The following is a 24522-nucleotide window of genomic DNA, read 5'->3' as shown; positions in this document are numbered from 1 at the left end:
GACTAAAAAGCAATTATTATTTTTTTCCCCCCAGGTGAACAGAGTGAGGACCAGAGACTTTGACTGCTGCTTGACCGTCCCTCTAATCACTGAATCTGGACATAGCTTGGACCTGGTCATCAGCAGAAACCCACTGACACAGGCAGAATTTGGCCCGCTTCAGGACTGCGAGGAACCCTCTGACTCCTTATTGGGCTTCCCACATTACAGGAACAATAGTATTGCCCTGTGACAAGGGTCCAGGGGGATATTGTGGACTAATTAGTGTGTTTGTGCATTCGATTGGTGCACATTTTACACACATTATACTATGGGCACAAACACACTCATCTCTTGTCCACACACACACTCAAAATATTATTCATACATGAGCATATATGTTTACTTGAATAAGGAAGACACTGTCCATCAGCCGCTGATTCACACTTTCCACAAGTGTATTCATGTGATCTGGAGCAGAACAGAGGGCACTCAGTCAAGCTCCTGAGGCTTTTTAGGCGAAAACCACATAACAGCAGTTACATAACAGCTTCTGACTCTGTCTGAACAACAACATTGCAACCCTGTAAGAAACTGTGGAAAAGCACAAACACACACTTCCCCCTGAGAAGCAGTCTTGTTCACAACACCACACCATCCCAGTGTTGTGAAATGCGTGCATTTGAACCTCAGCAACCTCTTGCTGGGACTGGTGGTGTTACATGTACACACACACACATGCGCACATTCGGGGAGGAGGGGTTAAGGATTCCAGACATGCTGTGCTGGACCATTATTTCAGCCATGTTTTGGCTGGCTGCCCTCTTTACTTCAGCACGACCTGGACAGCCAGCGTCCCACACTGCCAAGTCCGGAGACAGAACGGCTAGCTAGCGCCTCCAAATAGCTGAAATACTAAGCTGACACTCACTGTTAACTTGCCAAGTATTGCAAACATTTCTATTTTAGACAGCCCCCCATCCTAAAGTCAGAATTGTTTGTGAAAATGGACTTGGTGACTTGGGTCCAAGCTTTCTGCCCTTGAGTTTTCAAATGACCGTCAGATGAAGGACACATCCTTACCCTGGTATTTTTTATCACCACACTTTCTATGAGGCCCTCAACAGAAGATGCATTACAGAATGTTTCTTATTCTTGTTGCATTTTTCACTTCGTGTTAATGGCTACTGGGTGTACCAGACTCATTTGTCATTCCTTTTTGTGGTCAGCATTTTATTTCCTGAGAGTATTTGTGTACAATTTATAGTTATCAAGTTCATTTACCAAATAACACAATGTTTTTGCTTGTGTACACTAGTTGTTCACCTAAATCAGAACCATGCACTACATTGAACACTTTTTCACACTATCACTATTTTGTTTTATTATATCACTAATTGTGGTTTAGACACATTTTTTTCTTTTGAGAACTTTATCACCCACTGTGAAGGAGTATTTATTTGCACAAAGCAATGTTCAGATTTTGTTGTTCTGAGAGCTTATATCTCAATTTTCTTTCTGACTAGAATAACCTCTTGCCCTTATGTAAATATCACATGTAAACACATTTTAGAAGGCATGACACAATTTATTTTGTTTTGCAGCACACAGAGTCAAGTCTCTGGAGTAGAGTGTGTGGTGTCCAATAAACAGCCTCAAGTACATCACATCCCTGGCCAAATGTGGATTGAAATACTTTTCAATTCTGTAAAAATGAAGTTCAGATTCTTTCAATTTAGTTTTAATGTTTCTGCCCCAATTCTGCATAGGGTGTAGAATACAATGACATACTACTTTCCCAAACCTTCACAGTTGGATGGTTGTTGTTTTATCATGACACTGGATGTTTTTATAAAGCTCTTACATAACATATTTGGCCCTGGCCTGCTTAACAAGCTGCCTCTGAGGAAATAAGGTGATTTGTTTCATTTCATGTAATGGCTTGTGTAGCAATGTAGCAAGAACGCTGAGATGTACTGTCCCTTTCTGGGCTCAACTCACTGCTTTTTAATCCTCAGGAAGGGAATGTTTTTATGTTGCTCTCAAACTTTCATCCAACATCAAAAAATTATCTAATTTGAGGGGTGTGTTTTTTAAATTAATTTCATGTGGTTCAGAAACTGGTCAGTAAATGGTTTGTACCTGGTCCCCATTTATAGTGTTTGCAAATGTGATTTCTATATGTAAGATGTGACCGAGTGCAGTATCTGTTCTCTGTACAGTTCTTCTGCTTACAAAGTATTAGACATTTAAGTGTGTGTGGGGTGGGGGGGGGGGTTTGAAGGAAATTGCTTTGTGAAATGTAAATGAAATGGATATTTTATTCTTTAATGAGATGTTTTTCCTGCTTTTTATGAAAATAAAAGATACAGTATGACGATTGGGGTGTTTGTTTTTCTTATGAAGTAGCAAATTTGAAGGAAATGCTTGGTAAAATGAAATGTATTTGCAATTGAATTCTTAAATGAGTGATATTTCCTGCTTTTTAACAAAATAAAGATATGATAAATGGTGTTCTTTGCCATGTCTATGTTTTGCAGAAAAAAATTAAATCAGGTGCCAGGGCTGTTGCTAAGAATCCTGGGCACCCTGAAGACGTGTGGGTTTTACCATGCAAGAGCTTGCATCAGCCAAGTTTGGCACTGCTAATTCCAGATAACAAGCTGAACATAATATCTGGAAGATCTCAGTCCATCTCTTACAATCTCACAGGTGTGATCACACTAGAGTAGTCCCTGAACTGAAGCATATGATTAATCACTGGTCTTACCTCACTGTTTTTCACATAGTTAATTGAAACAGTCTTTATAACTTGATGTCCTCAATGTTCATCTCAGTATAGAGGTTTTAAAAGAGTTATCCATGATTCTTATATAAATCTGTGTACAAACTGTTACGTTCATCCTGGCTCTGAAAGCAGCCAAGACCTGTGGTCATTTCCACTTAAAAGAAATATGATATGCCTAACAAAAGAAATTATAATAATTAGTGAACAGTAATTAGAACTTATTAGAGCTGATGAATAGACAAAAACATTGTGTAAAAACATTAAAAGTTAAGTAACCTGAAAGTAGCTTAAGTATGTGGTCGCTGCCGTGTATGTTTATAACCAAAGAAGGTGAGAAGATGGGTACTCTAAGAGACCAGATGGTCATCTGAATTTGCTCATCTTCCGATCAGATTTGTGATGGTCTTTTTCTAAGATCGTTGGTCGGATAAACCTTAGGACTCCCAGAATCTAAATCAATGTAAATAAACATGGCTGGGCTTATAGACAGTAATTAGTTAAATAAGCTCAATGTAACCTTCAGATTACAATTTTGTACTGATTGTATTTGTCCGTTACTAAATATACAAGAATAGGAGTTCATGATTTGTCATAAGCTACTGAGAACTTGTAAATAATACCGGAAATAAAGAAATGATTAACCCCCAACCCATTGTCTAATAGTTAGGATAGGTTTTATTGATACATCAAGTAAAGTGTGCAAGTTTCTAAAAATTAAACAAGCAGCTGTGGAGCAAATGTATTGTGTCATAATCAAATTCTGGAATAGTTAGCGCATACTCCAACCTCATACTGCGAGGCCATTGTTGTTGCTTGCTCCTTGGGGTTTCAGGCTGGGTGATTTGTAAAATCACTTTGAGACAACTGCTGATGTAAAAATGGTTTTATAAATTGATTGATTGATTAGAGATATTTGTAACTTCAGTTTGATAGGTTTTAGTTCATCGTTAAGCATGATTTCAAGAATGTGGTTAAGGTGAGAGCTAGGTTTAAAAAATAGTTGGTATTTACCCGTGATTATGGTGGTGTTACGGTTGGACAGAAGTCCAAGGAGATGTGGGACCAAGGATAGTGGGTATGGGCAGGAATTGGAGGAGGCCAGAGGAGGCTTGCCCCAGGGTCTCGTTCTGGGCACACAAATGGTACAGGTGGAGACAAAGGAGGGGACATCTGCCCCAAAGGTTGGCCACCAGAATTGGTGGCAGATGAAGGCAAGAGTCCAGGGGGTCCACGTGACAAGTCTGGTTAGATGAATGGCCCCACTCCAAGAGCAGATCTGGGACAAACAAACAGCCGATAGGACCGTGGAACCAAAAAGGCGGAGGAAGCATCGGTTTTGGTGTTCTTGGAGCCGGGCTGGTATGGCAAAGTGAAGTTAAAATGATTGAAATGTAGGGCACATCCAGCTTGTCTGGAACTGAGTTGCTTGCTAGTGTGGAGATTTTTATGGCCGGTCCAGATATGGAAGGACAGCCCCAACCGATGCCTCCATTTGTCCAATGCCATCTTGACAGCGAGCAACTCCCTCTTCCTGGCATCCTAATTCCTCTCCACAAGGTTTAGCCAGTGAAAGAGCAATGCACAGGGGTGCAGCTTCTGGTCACGGTCCAAGCACTGGGAAAGAACACTCCCATGTCTGAGGCACTGACTTCCACCACAAACTGGCTGGAGGGGTCTGTGCAGATCGGGTTGGGAGCAGAGGTGAAGCTCTGCTCCAGGTCAATGAAAGCAGCCTCAGGAGACCAGATGAACCAGACCATAGTGAAGGTGAGGGGAGATGCCAGAGTGCTGCACCCCTGGATGAAATGGTGAGAGAAATGTACAAAAACCTAGGAAACTCTGGAGCTGTAACTATGACGTGGACTGTGGTCAATCCAATATGATTCTTAGGCACTGGAGGACTTGCCAGACATGGATGACATGCTCCCGGCGGGGCGGGAGATTACCAGGATGTCGTCGATTTAAACAAACATGATCCTGTTCAGCATGTCCCAAAGCACATTGTTGACAAGAGTCTGGGACTCAGTAGGGGGGTTGGACAGTCACCAGGGATTCGTAGTAGCTACTGGCAGTGTTTAAAGCAATCATCCTCTCGTCACCCCCAGGATCCGAACCAGGTGATAAGCATTCTGCAGGTCGATCTTAGAGAACATGGTCGTGCCCTGAAGCACCTCGCATGAAGGGGAGATGAATGGAAGTGGGTAAACATTTTTGATGGTGATGTCCTTCAGTCCCCTGTTGTCAATGTAAGGACGTGTTTTTTTTTCTTCCTCTCCACAAAGAAGAATCCTGCCCCAGAGGGAGATGCAGAGAGCCAAATAATTCCAGCTGTGAGCGAGGTCTCAACATGGTCTCTGGAGTAGAGTCACGCCCCAGGGAAGTGAATTTACAAGGAAGAGGTTGATAGTGCAGTTGAAAGGCCGACATGGATGGAGTGTCAGAAACCCTCCAGATATTTAGCCCAGACAGAACAGGTCGGGGGCATCCTCCGGACCTGGGAGGTTAGCCACGGGGTCAGACCCTGGATATGACAAAAGCTGCTGCCGATAATGGAACCCACAGTCCAGTCAATAATGTGATTGTGTCTATGGATCCATGAGTGGCCTCAGACCTGATGTATGTGGGGGGAACTGAGGGGCATGAACTGGATTGCCTTGCTGTGGTTGCCAGAAATGCGCAGGGCCGACTGGGACAGTAATGTGCTTCACTCGGCCGAAGGGATGGCCTTCCAGGAACCTAGCCTCCATGGAAGTGGAGAGGGGTCGTGGGGATCCCCAGCTGCAGTACAAGGGCGGACTCTATAAAACTCTCATCGGAAACTGGAGGGAGTAAGATTGGGATCCGCAGAAGTGGGAAGCGTGCAGCTTAGTGCAGGTTGTAGGAGATGAGGGGGGCCTGTGCTTGGCCCACCAGCTTACCCACAACCAGGGGTTAAATTAGGTGGGTGCCAGCAGGAGCTTTGATCCTGCACATATGGTCAAAATGAGACCCAGGGGGAGATGATCTCCCGTACTTCCACTGGCCAGCAGTTAAACATGCTAGATACAACTGGAAACTAGGAAATATGGCTCCTCCAGTTCCCGAATCCCAGTTTAACCCCTGTTCATAACAACAGATCTGATCTTTTAACAGGTTGGTGGCGATGAAATAAGACAAGTTCCCACAGTATAGGCAGCTGTGGGTGCTGATCCTCCACTACTGCTCTACAGGAGTCAGTCATTCCCTACGACATTGCATGAGCACCAGTTCTAGAGGGTCAACCATTTTCTGGTTATTTTCGGGAGTCACAAAGAACAAAACGCCAGGGGTTTACGGGACATTGGGCAGATGGTGTAGGGGATGCAGACAGTCAGGTGTTCTATCGCTCTTCGGTCCCGTAGGTGACTGTTAAATTGGACTGTAAGGGAGTCGAGGTCGGTGGGAAGCTCTCAGGCTGCGAGCAAGTCCTAGATGATGCCTGTGGAGGAATGTATCAAAGAGGAAATACAGGTTCCTCAAGCCTTGGCTAGGGAGCATAAATCAACCGCATAGTCTGCGTTTTCCAACCCGCCTCCCTTTTCGGTCTTCGGGAATCTTACACCTTTCTCACCTCAGCTGAAAAGTATTCTAGGCTGAGGCAGATGAAGGACTGTTGCTCCCATATCCCAGTAGCCCAGTCTTGGCCCCTGTCAGACATTAGCGTGATGAGACGCTGTCCTGGAGCGATCTGTGGAACATGATGGAGCACTGTGAAAGGAACAAATGGAAGTCTCTGGGTCTCTGGCATAATGCTCTGGAAGGGTTCTTGTGGAGTAGGGGTGGCTAGAGGAGAAATGGTATTGGGTGTAAGCTTGCTGGAATTTAGAGGATTTGGAGTTTACAAATAACTTGAATTTCTGATAAGAAAACCCCCCCACAAAGGACAAAAATATACATTATTCACTTTTTAATATCACACTATGAATAATAACTTATTATATTATAATGTTTTTTAATCCTTGAAATTACATCTACTCCTCCCTCAAAATATTAATAGATTTATATTTTTAGTTGAGAGCATTCACATGACAACAACAAACAGGCAACAGTATTGACAGTTAGGTAGGCCTAATGTTTACGCTAGTGGAGCGTTCCATTTACCTCAGAAGTTGGAACTCAGAACTGGGAATTATGTCACAGTTGAGTTAACTCAAGTTGATTGCGTTCCAGTGTCCAAAAAAGTCAGAAAACAAGATGGAGCCCCCACTAAAGCCTTTGTTATGCTTCCCCTTTCAGAATATATATAAAGTTTTTCATTGTATTTCATTGTGTAGGATCTTTTTTTGACTGCTTTTTAAAATCGGCCATTCCATAACCGGTAGCCTAACCTGTAACCTGGACGGGCGAGTGCTCTTCAGAATATTGTAACGTTAACTATAAATATAATTTTCCTATATGATTTATAATCCTAGTCTGCTAAATGGCAAATGTCCGTTGGACTGTTGATACAAGGTGCTGCCATCTTGGATTCCAACCTTGGGGGTAGTAAGTGGGGTTCCAAGTTGGAATTCTGACTTGAGTGGGCGTTCCAGTTAAAACTTGTTATGGAAATTTTTAACTAGGGTACATTTGGGAAATGTCTGTCTTTCTATTAGCTGGTATGTAAATCTTTACATGTGACACACGTCTGTATAATATCAGAGGATTATTAGGTACTTTGACCATGTTCTCTTGCCTAGACCAAGAAGGGTGTCAGTCCTTTTGTTCCTTAGGAATGTGGCCCTTGGGAAGAAGTAGGAGCAATTGGCTTGTTTAGGTAAACACAACAGTAAACATTATTGCAAGAAGGATAAGGTGGGGGGGACAGCCCTCCCTTTAGTTAAAACCTATGTGACACAAGACAGATGGCCAGCAACTTACCACACCCCTTTTTCCTCTATAAATACGAACTGTTCATGTATTAAGTGAGAGACTCCTCGAATTATTATGTTTGTATGCGTTTGACGCGTCTCTCTATTTGCAAATAAACTAATAAATTGTGCAAGAGAATTTTGTCTCTGTTCTTACTCCTTTAAGAGTGTCGATCGATGGAATTGCCATCACAAACTTCCGACTCGAACTCCCAACCTCTGAGTACAAATGGAATGCACCATAGCTAGCAGAGCTAACATTATCTCAGTTACACAAAAGTAAACCGCAAAGTATCCTTTAATATTGCAATCACCTGCTCTAATGGGTATGATCTAAATAAATAAATACAGTGACTTATTTGTGCACAGATTAAGTTATTTAAATTGTTTAAGTTTCCACCACAAGCGCTGCCATGTCGAGTGACGTGACGTTACTTCTCGGAGCTCACAAAAAGTGTTCAGGTGTTTTCTGCCACTCAGAGGTCGGAACTTTCCTATTTCCACGTTGCTCATGAACGCACCTTCAGTTAAAGCTGAAGTACGTAACTTTCAAGAACAATATTTCCGCATCGTTTTCCTATTAAAAAAAATAATAATAATAACATTATAAATGTGTTAGAAATATTAATCAATGAAAATATATTCCTGTGATAACTATTAACAGCCTAACAAAACAAAACAAAAGACAAACCAAGAACACTGAACACAGGGGTATACATTCAGGCAAAAAGACACAAGGCTTCACATATACATGCGGTTTGTATTGCTTTGTAATTTTTTTTATTAAATAGAAGTTTCAAATATTGCATAAACTCTATTTTAAAAAGTACACATTTTGTCACTTATTTAGCCCACTTACTTTTATGGATAAAGAATTTTCCACAAAGTATAATATAAGAGGTTATCAATATACATTTTGTGGATAAAAATCCCCGTCATGGATAAAAATCATGCAGCACACGCAAGGTCCCCCTGCTCAAGCCAGCGCATGTCCAAGCCCTTCTGAAGTTTGCCAATGACCATCTGGATGATCCAGAGGAGGAATGGGAGAAGGTCATGTGGTCTGATGAGACAAAAATAGAGCTTTTTGGTCTAAACTCCACTCGCTGTGTTTGGAGGAAAAAGAAGGATGAGTACAACCCCAAGAACACCATCCCAACCATGAAGCATGGAGGTGGAAACATCATTCTTTGGGGACGCTTTTCTGCAAAAGGGACAGGACGACTCCACCTTATTGAGGGGAGGATGGATGGGGCCATGTATCGCGAGATCTTGGCCAACAACCTCCTTCCCTCAGTAAGAGCATTGAAGATGGGTCGTGGCTGGGTCTTCCAGCATGACAACGACCCGAAACACACAGCCAGGGCAACTAAGGAGTGGCTCAGTAAGAAGCATCTCAAGGTCCTGGAGTGGCCTAGCCAGTCTCCAGACCTGAACCCAATGGAAAATCTTTGGAGGGAGCTGAAAGTCTGTATTGCCCAGCGACAGCCCCGAAACCTGAAGGATCTGGAGAAGGTCTGTATGGAGGAGTGGTCCAAAATCTCTGTTGCAGTGTGTACAAACCTGGTCAAGAACTATAGGAAACGTATGATCACTGTAATTGCAAACAAAGGTTTTTGTTTGCAATTACAGAGAAAAAAGTTTTGTCCACTGTTTATCACACACAGGCAAAATCAATGATGTACTTGTCATAATAACGATAAATTAATAACAGCAGCAATCACAAAGCTGTCTTTCTCAGTAGGCTATTTCATAATAGTAAACATCATTGACCAACGTTAGCAAAATTAGCTAGTGTGTAAGCAGAATTAGCACACAAACATACCAACTAGCTCATGACCAAATTGCTCATACACAGTTCAGCTAAGCACTTAATGAATTAATGGGATATACAGTAATATTATATCTGTGATATTACATTTACTTTACAAAATAACTGGAGAAGGTGTCCAGATAATCCATATTCCTATATGTTGTAAAGAGGTCTGACACTGCAAATTGTCACTTTCTGCCACCAATTTGGCTCTGCCCATAAAATACATCATCGTTGTTTACTAACACAAAAAGTGTCTATTCGGGTCATCTAAAAAAATATACCTTAATCTGCAGAGATGGGGACAAGTCACACATGGTCAAGTCCAAGCAAGTCTCAAGTCTTAACCATCAAGTCTCGAGTCAAGTCTCAAGTCACAGTTCAGATAAATCAAGCAAGTCAAGTCAAGTCAAGGGTTCACCCTAACCAAGTCAAGTCACTAAAGAGATGAACACACACACACACTGTCCTCTGTTTCTGACGTGCGCTCGGTGCGAAGCTCGATTTCAAAATCTAATATTTTTCTCCTCCGCGGAACAATTTTTGGGGGGGACGAAGCGGAGGGATCTTGAATCAGCCTGAAGGGGTTGTATTCGCTATAACAACCGCTTCGCTATACCTTATCCCGCTTATCACATGGCTACCTACCAAATAAATCTATAATTTGACACAAAATATTGATTTAAAAAAGAATTTATTGATTTAAAAACGATTGTATTGCTTCCTCTAAAGAAAATAGTCCGTTCCGTCTCTGGTTAGAATCCTGCTGCGTCCATAGCAACGCGCTGTTTTTAATGGCAACGGTCTGTTATCAAGAAATAACACGCATTCTGCACTGGAATTCAGCCAATCCATGTAATAAGGGCTAATAATACCAACCTTATAAACTAATTATTGTGACTGAAAAACTGCCTAATATGTAATTACGCTGTAATTATTCTTGTCTGTATGAGTAAAAAAAAAAACTCTTCGAAATGTTTAGGTGCTAGTAATCACATCGGCGTCTCCATGTTAGCCTTTCATGCAGTAAAGTTAACTGTTATGGTGTAAGCACAATGCTTTTTAGTTTCCACACGCAGTCCACAAACACTTGAAAATGCGCACATTTAATACAGACATTATGGCCTACGTGTAATAATGCCCGCTCATTTTAAGATGCCCATCTACATTAGAATTCAGGCTATGCCACTGCTATAGTCAAATTCCCTTACATCTATTTACCAGATGTATTCTGTAATGATACAAAATATGCAACCAAGGCCAAATTATGACAAACAAAAGATTAATCCATTACTTAATCATTATAGATCTTAGTGAAACGGAATATAAAGAGATTACTTTCTTACCTTTCCTTGTGGTTCTTAAAATGACGATTGTAATTTGACGTTGTTGCATATTTTGCATCTGGCAAATCTTTTTTTATTCACACGGTCCAGTTCAAAGTCCTTGTATCCAAACAATACTATTTGTGGAGCTCGACTAAAGTTACTGTCTTCCATGTTTGGCGCGGTTTGAATTGTGCAGCGTTAAAGGCACACGCTGATTAGTGGTGCTGATGTCACAACATATAAAATAATTGTATTGCTGTTTGTTTATTATAAGTTCAAGTCATTGTCGAGTCTTCCACTTCAAGTCAAGTCATTTTCATACTTTAATCAAGCAAGTCAAGTCCTGAAAATTGTGACTTGAGTCAGACTCGAGTCAAGTCATGTGACTCGAGTCCCCCACCCCTGTTAATCTGACCAGGTGAGTTGACATGCCATTCTTCTTGCTATATACTTAAATTAATTGAACTAAATGTATCTGATGTTGCATAAATTCAGAAACATGAAAATAGCTAGCATCTAATCTAAACTCGTCCTGGTAATGTTTTCCGATTACAGTACTACAAGCATGGCTGGTAAACAAAGCAAACAGCATGTACAGACGGCTATATAATTACCTTGCCTCTACCAAATCAGCCAATAGTTTTTATCAGGTAATTAGTTATAGCTAATATTAACAAAAGTATGAGGTTATTCTAAGCAGAATTAGCACACAAACATACCAAATAGCTCATGACCAAATTGCTCATACACAGTTCAGCTAAGCACTTAATGAATTAATGGGATATACGGTAATATTATATCTGTGATATTACTAAGCAATTCAGAATGAAACATGGAATGTGTCTGTGGAAGGCTCACAGTTGCTGCACCACACAGCCCATGAGTTAGGACTCAATTCAGCGAAACCTGCATTGAAGCATTTACACAGTAGCTGTTCATCCCAGGGTTAAATTAACTCTCTGACTGGTTTTGAGTGCTGTATAAAAATGTACTTCTACATTTCAGTTGTATGGTTGTATACACCTCAATCATTGTAACAAAATAGTTTAATTACACATTTCCCATACTGCTTTAATGGATAAATATAGGGTACGAAATGAATAAGGATGAATGTATATGTTGTCTGCTTTCTAAAAGGGAATGTGTGTCATAATCCAAGAGCTGACTGTATGGGGAAAAGTGCCGTACAGAACAAATTAGTAATTCATTTCAAGACATGTAAAGAAAAAGATTTTTTATTTTGCATTTACGAACACATGATGAAATCTTTAAGGGAATAGATGTTAGATAAAAATACTTACAAATTGATACATTTAAGTTTTCAATAGGGTTTATTATTGCCTTTGGACAATTTTGTACCAAGCGCTGTACACTGGATATTCATGTACATGCTTTGTTTTAAAGGTTAACATATTTTATACTTTGTAGACTGGTCACATATCGTTTAGTATTTGTTTTGGTTTTAAAATTAAATTCAATAAATTGAGTGGTAATTTCCTTTGACAAAATATTCCACACAGCATTCCACACGGCTCATAACAGTTAACATTAAAAATACAAATTTCTGACTTTATTCAGAAAAAATAAGTCATCATCAGTGACATATGGTGTACTGTATAAAATGGTTAATACAAAAAGGCATATGTGATTTACAAACAAGTAAAATACTATAATACATTTGCCTAAAATCAACACGATTAAACCCAGAGTTTACCAGTAGTTTCATATAATATAGATATTTAGTGAACATCACTGCTATTAAAATGAGCTCACTGGAGAATAAAACACTTTCACATTTCTAGAAAAAGCATTTTGTTAGGATTACATTTTGCTCCAATTAAGTTATGTTTCACACAACTCACACAAATGCATTTACAGAGATACGATGTTTGATGGCAATGATCCAACCTTTTTATGTAGTTAGAGTGTAATGCTTGTGTTTGAATTAATAGATATCAAAGAAAACTATTAAAAAGGTGTGAAGCTATTAAAATGCATGGTGTAAAGGTAACTGCAGGATCTTGTGACACTTCAGATGACTACAGTTAGGGTTAAATGGATAAAGTGCAAATAGAGGCTTCAATAAAAGCACTGGGACGGACTGTGACAGTCTTAGGCAATGTACAAATACTCTTAAATGCTTCTTCCCTTTTCATTCTACAATTTGCTTTCCCCACCTTCTTATCTTCCTCCCCCCTAAGGACACATTATGTTTCCAGGAACATTTTGTACAGTATTTGGGCAGGGACATTAGTAACCATAAGGACATATGAACTACTAAATCTACACTACATGTTGTCACTATACATTCAGTCTAAGTGGTGTGGATGTCTATTATACTAGCAGGTATGTGTGGCTATAGCCACAGTAAGTTGGAGACTTAGTTAATATTTTGCAAGCTAACATGTTACACGTGTAGTTACACGTTCAGTTGACTGTATTTGCACTGTTGCAAATTGCACAATTTTTTTCTGTAGTATTTCCGACCACAAACACCTTCTCTATTCTTCACAATCAACAGAATGGTAGTTAACGCAGAACAACATGTTCCATCTCAAAATACCTAAACTGAGATCAGTACCCACTATGGCGACAACAATAATGGTAACAACAATATGATAAAAAAAAACAACAATATATATAACTCTCTTTTTCATCATCGTCATAGAAACCAAACCAGAATATTCCCAGTGTGGATATAGAACAATGTAAACCTGGTTCTACCACTATCAAAGTTAGCAGATATGATAATAATAGACAGCACATCAATCACTACTTCCTCTCACAGAGAGTGCTCACATCGTTGTTTCTACAATGGTGTGGGTGGGCTTAATCAGGCCGTTGTTCCCATTGGGGTCCAGGGGCTGGGTCAGTTCACTTCCCTTCACACTGTATTCGGTGGGGCGAGAACTCGCACCTCCCTTTACTGGCGCCGCCACCGCCTTAATCCTCTGCAACAATAAAAAGACACTTAGTAAAATCATGGTATCTTGCACAAAAATCCTAGTACATGGAATGGTCTTACATTATTATTTATTACATAATTACCTTCAAGGGCTTCAGTTCATACAGTTTCAGATATCTAGCCTATCTATCATCGTCATACTCTTCCGTGTCTTCATACCTCTATGAGTGGTCCGTCAGACTGGAGGATCTTGATGACCATTACCATGGGGATGCAAATCATAGAGGCAAGGGCCAGAGACCAGCCCAAGCCGATGGACCAGTCGGGGTACTCGTACACCTTGTTATATGTCAGGGGCTTGTACTTGACCAATGAGAAGATGAAGCAACCCTGTGAACAACAGGAAATACGCTTTAGGACTGGGTCACTTACAGAGACATTTGCAATACATCTTATCTTTGATCTGATATGTCCCTTGTGTTTTCATCACAGTGTAACTGTTGGCATAACTGCTGCTGAATCCCAAATGAACACTTTCGCCTTCCTCTAAAACCTCGGACCCCATTTGTGCGATTACACGCCCTTCCGCCATTTGCACAAGCATCCCATTGAGGGAGTGAAAATGATCAAGGGTTTAGGGCAGTGGCTGGAAACCATTTTAGTGAAGAATGCTAAATCAAGTTCTAAGTTCAAGTTCAAAGTTTATTCATCAAATGCACCGAATAACACACCTTCATCCGGCACAATGAAATTCTTGTGACATGGCACACAACGTCTACCTCTAATTAAGAAATATATAAAGCAAAAATATAGCAAAAATGTACTCTTTATTCTTCCATTTCTACTGATGGTTTATGATTATGCTGGTAATTTACTGCCACAAAGCTCCAACCCCATAGATCTGGGCCAACCTACCTACATCACATTAAGCAAGACTCATGAGGCCTCTGAGATTACAGCTTTTAAACGTTTTTGTCTTCTATTTTATTTCAGTGCCTTATGTTTGTAGATCTGTTTTTGCATATATTTTAATTAAAGAATTCAAATATACAATATTTTTTGGAATAACTACAAATAAACAAAGCCAACTTCATGGCCATAGCTGGACCCAACCCATTGCAGTTGGTGCTATATATGGGACACATAGCCTAATTGCACGAATTATTGCACCATCAAAAGATGAATGCGAATTTCTTTACAAGCTGACATACATGTTTGAGGCTGACAATTAGCTGAACATATCTTCAGTAGTTAGAATGCCATTCATGGTTTCATTTTTAATCAGTAACATTTAGCCTACATTTTTATTTTAACATATTTATTTCAATATGGCAACATGACACATCGTTCAACAGTATTGTGGGTATAGCAAGTAGACTTGTTCGTGGAACACAACATCATTTTAGCAGCTTTGTGAATAGGTTTTAAGAGGAAACTCTTAGCTAGGAACTTTTAGTGCTGTTTAGGAGTCATCCTAGTGGTAATATGGCCCCTAATCTATAAGAATAGGCTAATTATAAATTTTTTACTTCCCCTCAAAACTACTGCATTACCTACCACGGGCTGGATGGATTGGCCTCGGCCCGCGTGCCATAGTTTGCCCACCTCTGGTTTAAGTCATGAGTGTGCCATGAAGTTAATTTGTTTTTAAAAACCCTAGCCAGTCTTTGGAAGTCACGCTCAGAGTTATGGTGGCAACACATGACCGTGGAGGGCACTCGAAGCAAGTATATATGGGATAGGGGCTTGTTTGAGATCCAAGGACAGTGCTGGGCTGTTGAACACGTTGTAAGAATGTGGGGCTGTAGAACACTCACCGCACAGAGGACAGGAGTGATAAAGGTCCAGCTCCATTTCATCCACCGGTTTGGTCGGTAGCCAATCATGTCTTCAATCGCGTCATAGAAATTATTAGCGCCTGTCAACGATACAAAACAGACTCATTGTCAGAGATACAGTCTAAGTCTCCTATACAGTGAAGTGAACAATCATATAAAATCTGTAGACCATGAGGAGGTGTACAGGATAATGAGCCATCATAGCCTCTATAAACAACCTAACCTACCTATCGGATGTTCCACATTATGGCATAAACAGTCTATCTCTGGCTTACTGTGAACCATAAATAAATAAATAAAAACATAGGAACAGGTTCTGCTCAAGAATGAGAAACAAAACAATATTATGGCCTGTGTGTTATTGGATGTTAAAGCGATTGTTTGCAATACCAGCACGCATGCTATTTTAATAATAGCAGTGGCTGCAACTGCTCTACTAAACAGCCTTCTAGGAATGGCAGCTGGCCACAGTTCTCAGTAATTTGTCTTCAATAGAAGCCAATGGGACATGTGTGGACGCCAATTCAAGAAATGAAAGTGATGTGGAAAGAAAAAACAAGGGGATTGTTCACCCCAAGCAATGCCATACCATGTCATTTGTTCAGACCCTTTAAAAACATGAAATTAATATTGATTTAACCCTTTAGTGCAGTGAGCTAAATCAGAAATTAATAAAGCTCACGCACATGTATATTGGCTAAAGACAAAGACACCTGTATCATGTTCGAAATAGACAGAGTTTAAAAATATTAAAGTTTGAACCGCTAAACTGGATGAATTAATGTTTATTATGTTGTACACTGACACAACTTAAGACATTCTCATTCTCATAATCCCCCACAATGCGAGTGGATTGGTGTACAGGTGTTGATAAAAGGTTGAGAAGGGGAAAGACTGATTAAGATCTGGTGATTCGGGTTTGCTGAGGGTATGTTTGAGCCAGAAACATTCTTTCAAAATATTTTAACCTGTTACTGCAGTTGCCTGAATAACAGACTTCGTTGTTTTGTAAACTGGGTTCACTATTCAGACATGAATAATCAGTCTTTCGAGACAAAAAAACAAAAATTAATACTAAAATCCACCAGTAAAACCAGTGGGGGCTGTTGTTTTTACTTAGCTTTTTGTCTTTAAAGAAATAATGGTGTAAGATATTTGCTAAATGTTTTGCCTGCATATTGGTATGATGCAGGCTATCACTAGAGGGGACTTTTCACCTACTGAGCACTGCTGAATATTCACCACAGGGTAAAGAAAAAAACTGTGTGTGACTTAATGCTTAATGTTTCAAAATTAGTGGAATATGGAAACTGATCACCATGGGGCCAACACAATACGGTATTCATCCACTAAACTCACCCCAAGGTACAGCTTAGTTTTCTTTGATGTACGTAAACCGTATCATTGGAATTCAACATTGACATAAACCACTTAATTTGTGTGAGGTGTATAGTTTTGCTTCAAACTAGATGTTAAACCATTGGTATTAACAAACTATGGGAATTAACAGTGGAATTTACCAAACTGGGAAAAAACCACATTTGCTATCATTCAATCAATGTTAAAGATTTCTGAATGGTCAGACAGCTTGGGTAAATGAGTATTTGCTTATATAACCAAATGACAAATCTTTACACATCCATGTATTTTCAATGGAAATTGTGGAATATTAACAAGTAAGGTTGTATTCAGAAAGTTAGTTTGATTCCCATTTGGGGCAATATACGTTAAGGAGAAAACCCTCTACTTCTGGTCCTCAAGTTGTAATGCAGCCTATAAGCCCCATCTGCAAGTTCTTTGATCATCACCTCTGTGCCTTATAAAAAAAGCCATATACACATTCATAGTTATCTATGTGGAGAACACTACCCTGTTAGCACAAGACACTGAAAAATATAAATATAAACATTTCTGGTTAAAGACATCTTTCCAATTTTTTACCCAGGGGGTTTCTACTGTGAAGCTACTAAGCTAGGCTAATCTAGTTTTGACAGCAAATATCTTTACTTTCTAAATTTCTAAAATTAGACCTACAGAAAGATCTACAGACTACCTACTGTACAATATATTAGACCTACAGACCTACTGTAATCAGATAGTTGGATAACTGTAAAAATGAAGTCCCTATTCTGAACTCACTACATTATGGTAGGTAGCCAATAGGCTAAACGCAACTAGAGACATTCTCCACTAGTCTAGGACTATGGAATTCTCTTTTTTTAAACTTACAGTGAACTGTTTTTCTAATGTCACTCTATATAAAAAATAGGATGGAACATTAAAAACACTCATAATACTTGCAACAAACATGTATATGGCCCTGGGGTCTTAAGAGTGAAAGGCACACCCTCAAATTTACACAAATTCACATTTAGTGGGTATTTTAACATGGTTAATTTAGCTCAGCTAAATCAGCTAGAGCTATTTACTTCAGTGGTGTGTTTGTAATTTTTTTAATTTGATGTCTAAAGTTCCCATGTCAACACCACAATAATGTCAGTCCACACATCAGCCTGACATTTCCAAGAATTGGGCATCGATTACTGAGCAAATTTTCTTTATGCATGTCAAGTGGTTGTGGTAGTTAGTTTGACTATCAGAACATTCCCATGGACGCTTTAGGGAGAATATTTTCAATCAGATATAACTATGTATATCATTTTAATTGACAGATTTGAATTTAGGAACCAGATATAATTATCTTGTCAGCTCATCGGCCCCCTAGTATCATGGATCATTTTCCTGGTTGGCCTATGAGAAACGCTACCAGCTAGTTTAAACAAATTGTTTATCTCCCCAGGCCCCAGTATATCTATGTTTGTTCCCTAAATGTAGACTAAACCGTGTATTTGTCAAAAAGCAAACATACTTACCATAAACCCAGGCTACAGCAACACATTCAAAGAATGCAACCCAAAGAAGGCAAACACCACTGGCTGCATAGTAGTCAAAGAGCTGAAACACATACATGCCCCCCTGAAAAACAAGAAGACAGACACAGTCAATTTCCAGATTGAGAGACCGAGTGAAACAAAGTGAGAGAAACAGAGAGAGAGAGAGACAGACAGTGAGAGAGAGAGAGAGAGAGACAGTGAGAGAGAGAGAGAGAGAGAGAGAGAGAGAGAGAGAGAGAGAGATGGAAACATGGGTAGATGTTGGCCATGGGTCAATGAAGGGAGAGTTCAACAGGTGGTGAGATCTGAGACGTCACTGGAGTAAAGTTAACTGCTAACTGGAAAACAACGTTCCAGATTTTTTCATTCAAGATGCAATTTTTGCACTTCAAAGTTGTTAACATTACTCAACATTTAGCTCACATATTATAATGGTGTATTTTAGGTAATAAGTCAATACGATAAAAGTTTTTCTGACTTTGAACCTGTTGGATGTACTTACGTTGGTCACCATGCTTAGTCCAAGAAGATAGCTTATGAAACACATGACAGCTATAAAGATCTCACGCCGATAACCCATCCGCAAAATGGATGGATACAGATCCACCAGGGAGGTGATCTGTCCTTCCACTTCAACAAACTGGGAAGACAGAAAGAAAGCTATTTACTGTGGTGTACCGCTGATGTCTGCTGCCAATATAATTGGTTTTGCTTTAAGCTTTGTGACAAATTTGAATGCTAAATTAATTAGAAAGTAACAGCATATTGTATGAGTAGGCCTGGTTTTGAGCATATACACAGGTTCCAAATATGTGCAAGCTGGATAATCTGTTGAAAGCTGAACAAAAATTCAGCCTGCCTCTTTACACACTTGCTACTTTTTTGTTGTCCTCAAATCAGCGATTAGACCAGACTAGAGACTGACTGGTGTCTTTGTTGAACAGTAATGAGACATTTCAAACAAGGCTCCTCTTGGGATCATTGACCTTTCATCAGTTAGTTCAGCATCCACTGCTGCTCTTTTTCTGTATCTCTCTCTCTGCCTCTTCCTCTCTCTCTTTGCCATGTCTACTTATTCAATTTGTAATTTTGGGGGAAGAATATTTTACAGAGCCACTGCAGATCCAACCTTTCTCAGACCTTTATTCTCTGACGCTAAGGATCTGGAAGCTCCTGCATGTGTAGATCATTTTCTGCGAATGTGTTCATTGTCCACTTCTCCCTTCACTTTTTATTTCCTTTTTTACATAGTTCTCTTGACTCACAAACTGATCAACATGTAGCCCACACCTATAGATAAAGGTTTCAGGAGGTACATTTGTGGTTCTTAAAATTTCCACAACAGTGGAAACGGTCCATATCTTGAGGAAGAGAATCACCAGGGAACCCCTGGTAATATTTTTTTTGGTTATAACACTTTTTAATTTAGAGCCACAATCTGGAAAGCATTCAGGGTTAATGGTCTTGCACAGAGACAGATTTTTAATTTTTTTTGCTTGCTAGTACAGTGTTATTGGTCAGGTGCTCTAAGAGCAGGTCTACCAGCTTCCTCCATAAATGGACAATGGAATTTGCATAGGCCCCTTAGAAACTCAAACACCTCTGTTAACCTCATTCTATGTGTATCATGTGTCTGTTACATGTGATGACAACAGAACAAATGAACAGGAATGAGTTTTAACAGGTGGTCAAAAAGTATCTATCTTTAAGCCATGTTCATACTAAGCCACACATACACTCCAGAGTTCTTCCAGAAACCTGTCGCTATGTAACCATTAAAAGTTCCTCCAAAATCCACTCAACTAACCAAAGATGAAAATAGTAACCATTAAGTAGCAATCGCTACTTGAAGATCTACAATGTTTTCTCGGGGCACCACTCATTCTAAGAGAGAACATCTCTGCCTCATTTCTGAACAGCACAAATTAAAAAAATTCCAGACTGGATTCCAAACATAAATAAAAATAAAAGTCACCCACATCTTCCTCCCAGTACTGTAAACATGTTGTAGGCTACAACAAACATGCCTGTTGTTACTGGTAACTGTAGCCTGTTACAAATATGAGAATGACACACTGACAGTCTATTTAGGAAGGCTGTTTAGACAGCATATCACACAGGCAAGACAACCATGAAGTCCAAATACTGTGTCCAATTGACCATGAAACTCATAAATGAATTTGGCCTGGGATGTTTGTGTCACAGATACGGCAGAAAAGTGAAGTGTAAGCAGCACGTAGCTTAGTAAAAAGAGTTTCAACAATAAACACATGCACAGAACATAATCCTTACACATGCAGAAACTTCCGGATCATAGCCCCAGAGATAAAGGCCAGAGTGTGATCAGCAGCTACTATCAGTAATTGTACAGCCAGTACAGTTGTTGTTGTGGTTAAAGTATCTTGAGATATTTCTTTTGTGAAATATACCTTTTTTGAATTCAGCTGTCGCTGAAAAGTTTTTTTTCCTCAACATCCTACAGCTCTCCTCAGAACTAAGATATGCACATTAAAGCCGTAAAACAATACTATATTCAGCGTCGCTAAAATCTTTGCAATTTATGTCAAGATTTACACTCACTCTCTTCCCATCCTCCCTATGGACATAACTATCCTGGCAGGACACGTATTTGGACTGTCATCCTGATGTCCTGTTTGGCTGAGACATGTCTTGGCCTTGGCGGGGGGCTGAGTTAGCTCAGAGTAAAATTTCACTTGGAAGTGGGAAATGTGATAGTGAGAGAATCCCAGCCCTGTGTTGTCTCCCTGGCTACACCTCCGTTCATCTTAATAATCAACACCTCAGGTTTCTGGGCTGAAGGGACAGCTCAAAGGAAAAATATTTGAATGCCTTAAAGATGTAACAACTGTGATTAAACGTTCTGACTGTTTTTCTACTTTAGAAACACACAAGTTAAAAATCCTGTCTTGTAGTGAAAGTGCCCAGTTGCTTTTCTTGTCTGAAAGTTATTTGAAGCCTCTGGGGGTTGCTGATGTTCATCAAACACAAGATCTCTTTGAATGACTTTAGCTCTATACTCAACTAGGAACTAAAGAAATTAGTTTTTTGTTTTCAGATAATTACTTATTTTGTATCTTTGTCTAATTTTATTGATAGGTCAAGAATACTCCACGGACATGGAAATGTATTGCACGTTTTCTACAAACCCGATTCCAAAAAAGTTGGGACACTGTACAATTGTGAATAAAAACAGAATGCAATGAAGTGGAAGTTTCAAATTTAAATATTTTATTCAGAATACAACATAGATGACATATCAAATGTTTAAACTGAGAAAATGTATCACTTTAAGGGAAAAATAAGGAAAAATTTCATGGCATCAACACATCTCAAGAAAGTTGGGACAAGGCCATGTTTACCACTGTGTGGCATCTCCTCTTCTTTTTATAACAGACTGCAAACGTCTGGGGACTGAGGAGACAAGTTGCTCAAGTTTATGAATAGGAATGTTGTCCCAATCTTGTCTAATACAGGCTTCTAGTTTCTCAACTGTCTTAGGTCTTCTTATTCGCACCTTCCTCTTTATGATGCGCCAAATGTTTTCTATGGGTGAAAGATCTGGACTGCAGGCTGGCCATTTCAGTACCCGGATCCTTGACATGACATTGTAATTGATGCAGTATGTGGTCTGGCATTGTCATGTTGGAAAATGCAAGGTCTTCCCTGAAAGAGACGACGTCTGGATGGGAGCATATGTTGTTCTAGAACTTAGATATAACGGTCAGCATTGATGGTGCCTTTCCAGATGTGTAGGCTGCCCATGCCACATGCACTCATGCAACCCCATACCATCAGAGGTGCAGGCTTCTGAACTGAGCACTGATAACAACTTGGGTTGTCCTTGTCCTCTTTAGTCCAGATGACATGGCGTCCCAGTTTTCCAAAATGAATTTTGATTCGTCTGACCACAGAACACTTTTCCACTTTGCCACAGTCCATTTTAAATGATCCTTGGCCCAGAGAAAACGCCTGCGCTTCTGGATCCTGTTTAGATACAGCTTCTTTTTTGACCTATAGAGTTTTAGCCGGCAACGGCGAATGGCACAGTGGATTGTGTTCACCGACAATGTTTTCTGGAAGCATTCCTGAGCCCATGTTGTGATTTCCATTACAGTATCATTCCTGTATGTGATGCAGTGCCATCTGAGGGCCCGAAGATCACGGGCATCCAGTATGGTTTTCAGGCCTTGACCCTTACGCACAGAGATTGTTCCAGATTCTCTGAATCTTTGGATGATATTATGCACTGTAGATGATGATAACTTCAAACTCTTTGCATTTTTTCTCTGAGAAACTCCTTTCTGATAATGCTCCACTTTTTTTCGCCGCAGAATTGGGGGAATTGGTGATACTCCGCCCATCTAGACTTCTGAGAGACACTGCCACTCTGAGAGGCTCTTTTTATACCCAATCATGTTGCCAGTTGACATAATAAGTTGCAAATTGGTCCTCCAGCTGTTCCTTATCTGTACATTAAACTTTTCCGGCCTCTTATTGCTACCTGTGCCAACTTTTTTGGAATGTGTAGCTCTCATGAAATCCAAAATGAGCCAATATTTGGCATGACATTACAAAATGTCTCACTTTCAACATTCGATATGTTATCTATATTCTATTGTGAATTAAATATAAGTTTGAGATATGTAAATTATTCCATTCCTTTTTTACTCACAATTTGTACAGTGTCCCAACTTTTTTGGAATCGGATTTGTATTTATCAACATTATGGATATCAACAATAAAACAAAAAATATGCCATTTCACCAAAAATTTCCAAAACCATGATAAAGCGTACTTTGTTTAAAGAGTTCTTACTACTCCAATGAATGGGGCTCTAAGACATACATGGAACTACAATGGCTTAGTGTAATTACAATGTAGCTAAATACACTAACTACATTATATTAAATTGGGACATGAACCAGGTACTGTAATACCAATAGAAATGTATGTTAACTGTTGCTTTAAAACTGACCTGACTGTCGAGACCCAGTAGCAGAAGCATGATGAAGAATAGGATGGCCCAGAACGTGGGCATGGGCATCATGGACACAGCCTTGGGGTAGGCAATAAAGGCCAAGCCAGGACCTAGAGGGGGAAGATAAGGGGCAGGCAGAGAGGGGGGAGAAGAAAATGAACCAACGTGTCTAATTTGAGCTTGGACGGTATGAAGGGAGTAAAAAACATTAATCTAAAGACATACAAAATCTCAGAACTTGTCCAAGGATTACATTGATAGATGATCAAAGTGTGTACTCCTATTGGTCATGACTCTCACAACCAGCAGTTTACTGACTGAACAAATGTTGACAAAGCAGGTCAGTTTGCCCAAAAGCATATGCTAATTGTGCCAAATTTACATGAACAAATACAAACAAACAGCCAACTTAACGCAATGAATGATCATTAACTCTTGCAAGTCCACAGACAAAGAATAAAACACAGTGCGTTAATGTTGTATAATAACCAGAGGTGTACTCGACTGTGTTCAACAGGTTAAGGAAGTTCTTATGTAAGATCAAGTAAAGGAAGCTCAGAACTAACCAGTGATTTGAATTTATAATTTTCACTGGTTAGATATATACTCCCTTCACCTGGTTATAAAGGTCTTAATTAGGACCATCCCTAAACAAGTGAACACAGATCAACACAGCTGAGTACTTTGTCTTTGCAGTTTTTACATTTTTACATAACACAACCTATGACATAGATTTTGTAAAATCTCACATTTTCCATTATTTACTATATTAATATTACTTAATATTTACTGAAACCTTTTCACAAAGGTACTTTCCCCAAATAAAAATGCATGAATATAAAAAACATTTCTGCCATTGACGTTTTGTCCAATTGACATAAACACGGCAAACATTGCTTTAACAATATTATAATAATACAATATAATTATCTCTTTGTAATTAGCAAAATATACATGGAAACAGTTTCTCTCTGAACCAGGCTGTCGTTTAGGGAGAAACAGTAGCAGCACTAAACTGGACAGAGCGGGCATGCTGAAAGAAGATGCATCTCATTCAAAATCCACACAGAATAGAATATCATGGTGGGCAGAAACAGAACCGCTAGCTAG

At 39.6% G+C, this 24522-nt stretch overlaps 2 protein-coding genes across 7 annotated transcripts in view; one reads left to right on the top strand and one right to left on the bottom strand.

Annotated features, from left to right (window-relative positions):
• Positions 1-2272, top strand: part of LOC105013977 (glutamate receptor-interacting protein 2) — a 42527-nt gene extending 40255 nt beyond the window's left edge. For 2 of the 3 annotated variants that reach the window (XM_010875883.5, XM_010875885.5), the window contains one exon: positions 35-2269. In XM_010875883.5, coding sequence (XP_010874185.2) covers positions 35-232 — 198 coding nt within the window. In that variant the 3' untranslated portion in view covers positions 233-2269. Of the gene's footprint in view, positions 1-34 lie in introns of all 3 variants that reach the window. The other variant, XM_010875884.4, reaches the window with a different exon arrangement.
• Positions 2273-12084: 9812 nt separating this feature from the next.
• The window catches only part of slc6a6a (solute carrier family 6 member 6a), a 32538-nt gene continuing 20100 nt past the window's right edge, over positions 12085-24522 (bottom strand). For all 4 annotated transcript variants that reach the window (XM_010875889.3, XM_010875890.4, XM_010875888.4 and 1 more), the window contains exons 9-14: positions 23410-23522; positions 18916-19053; positions 18393-18495; positions 15499-15599; positions 13901-14071; positions 12085-13727 (exon numbers count right to left, since the gene is read on the bottom strand). In XM_010875889.3, the coding sequence (XP_010874191.1) occupies positions 13572-13727; positions 13901-14071; positions 15499-15599; positions 18393-18495; positions 18916-19053; positions 23410-23522 (782 nt within the window). In that variant the 3' untranslated portion in view covers positions 12085-13571. The remainder of the gene's footprint in view (positions 13728-13900; positions 14072-15498; positions 15600-18392; positions 18496-18915; positions 19054-23409; positions 23523-24522) is intronic.

This window comes from Esox lucius, chromosome 12 (assembly GCF_011004845.1).
Source record: "Esox lucius isolate fEsoLuc1 chromosome 12, fEsoLuc1.pri, whole genome shotgun sequence".
NCBI lineage: Eukaryota > Metazoa > Chordata > Actinopteri > Esociformes > Esocidae > Esox > Esox lucius.
This window is presented reverse-complemented; position numbering and strand designations above follow the sequence as displayed.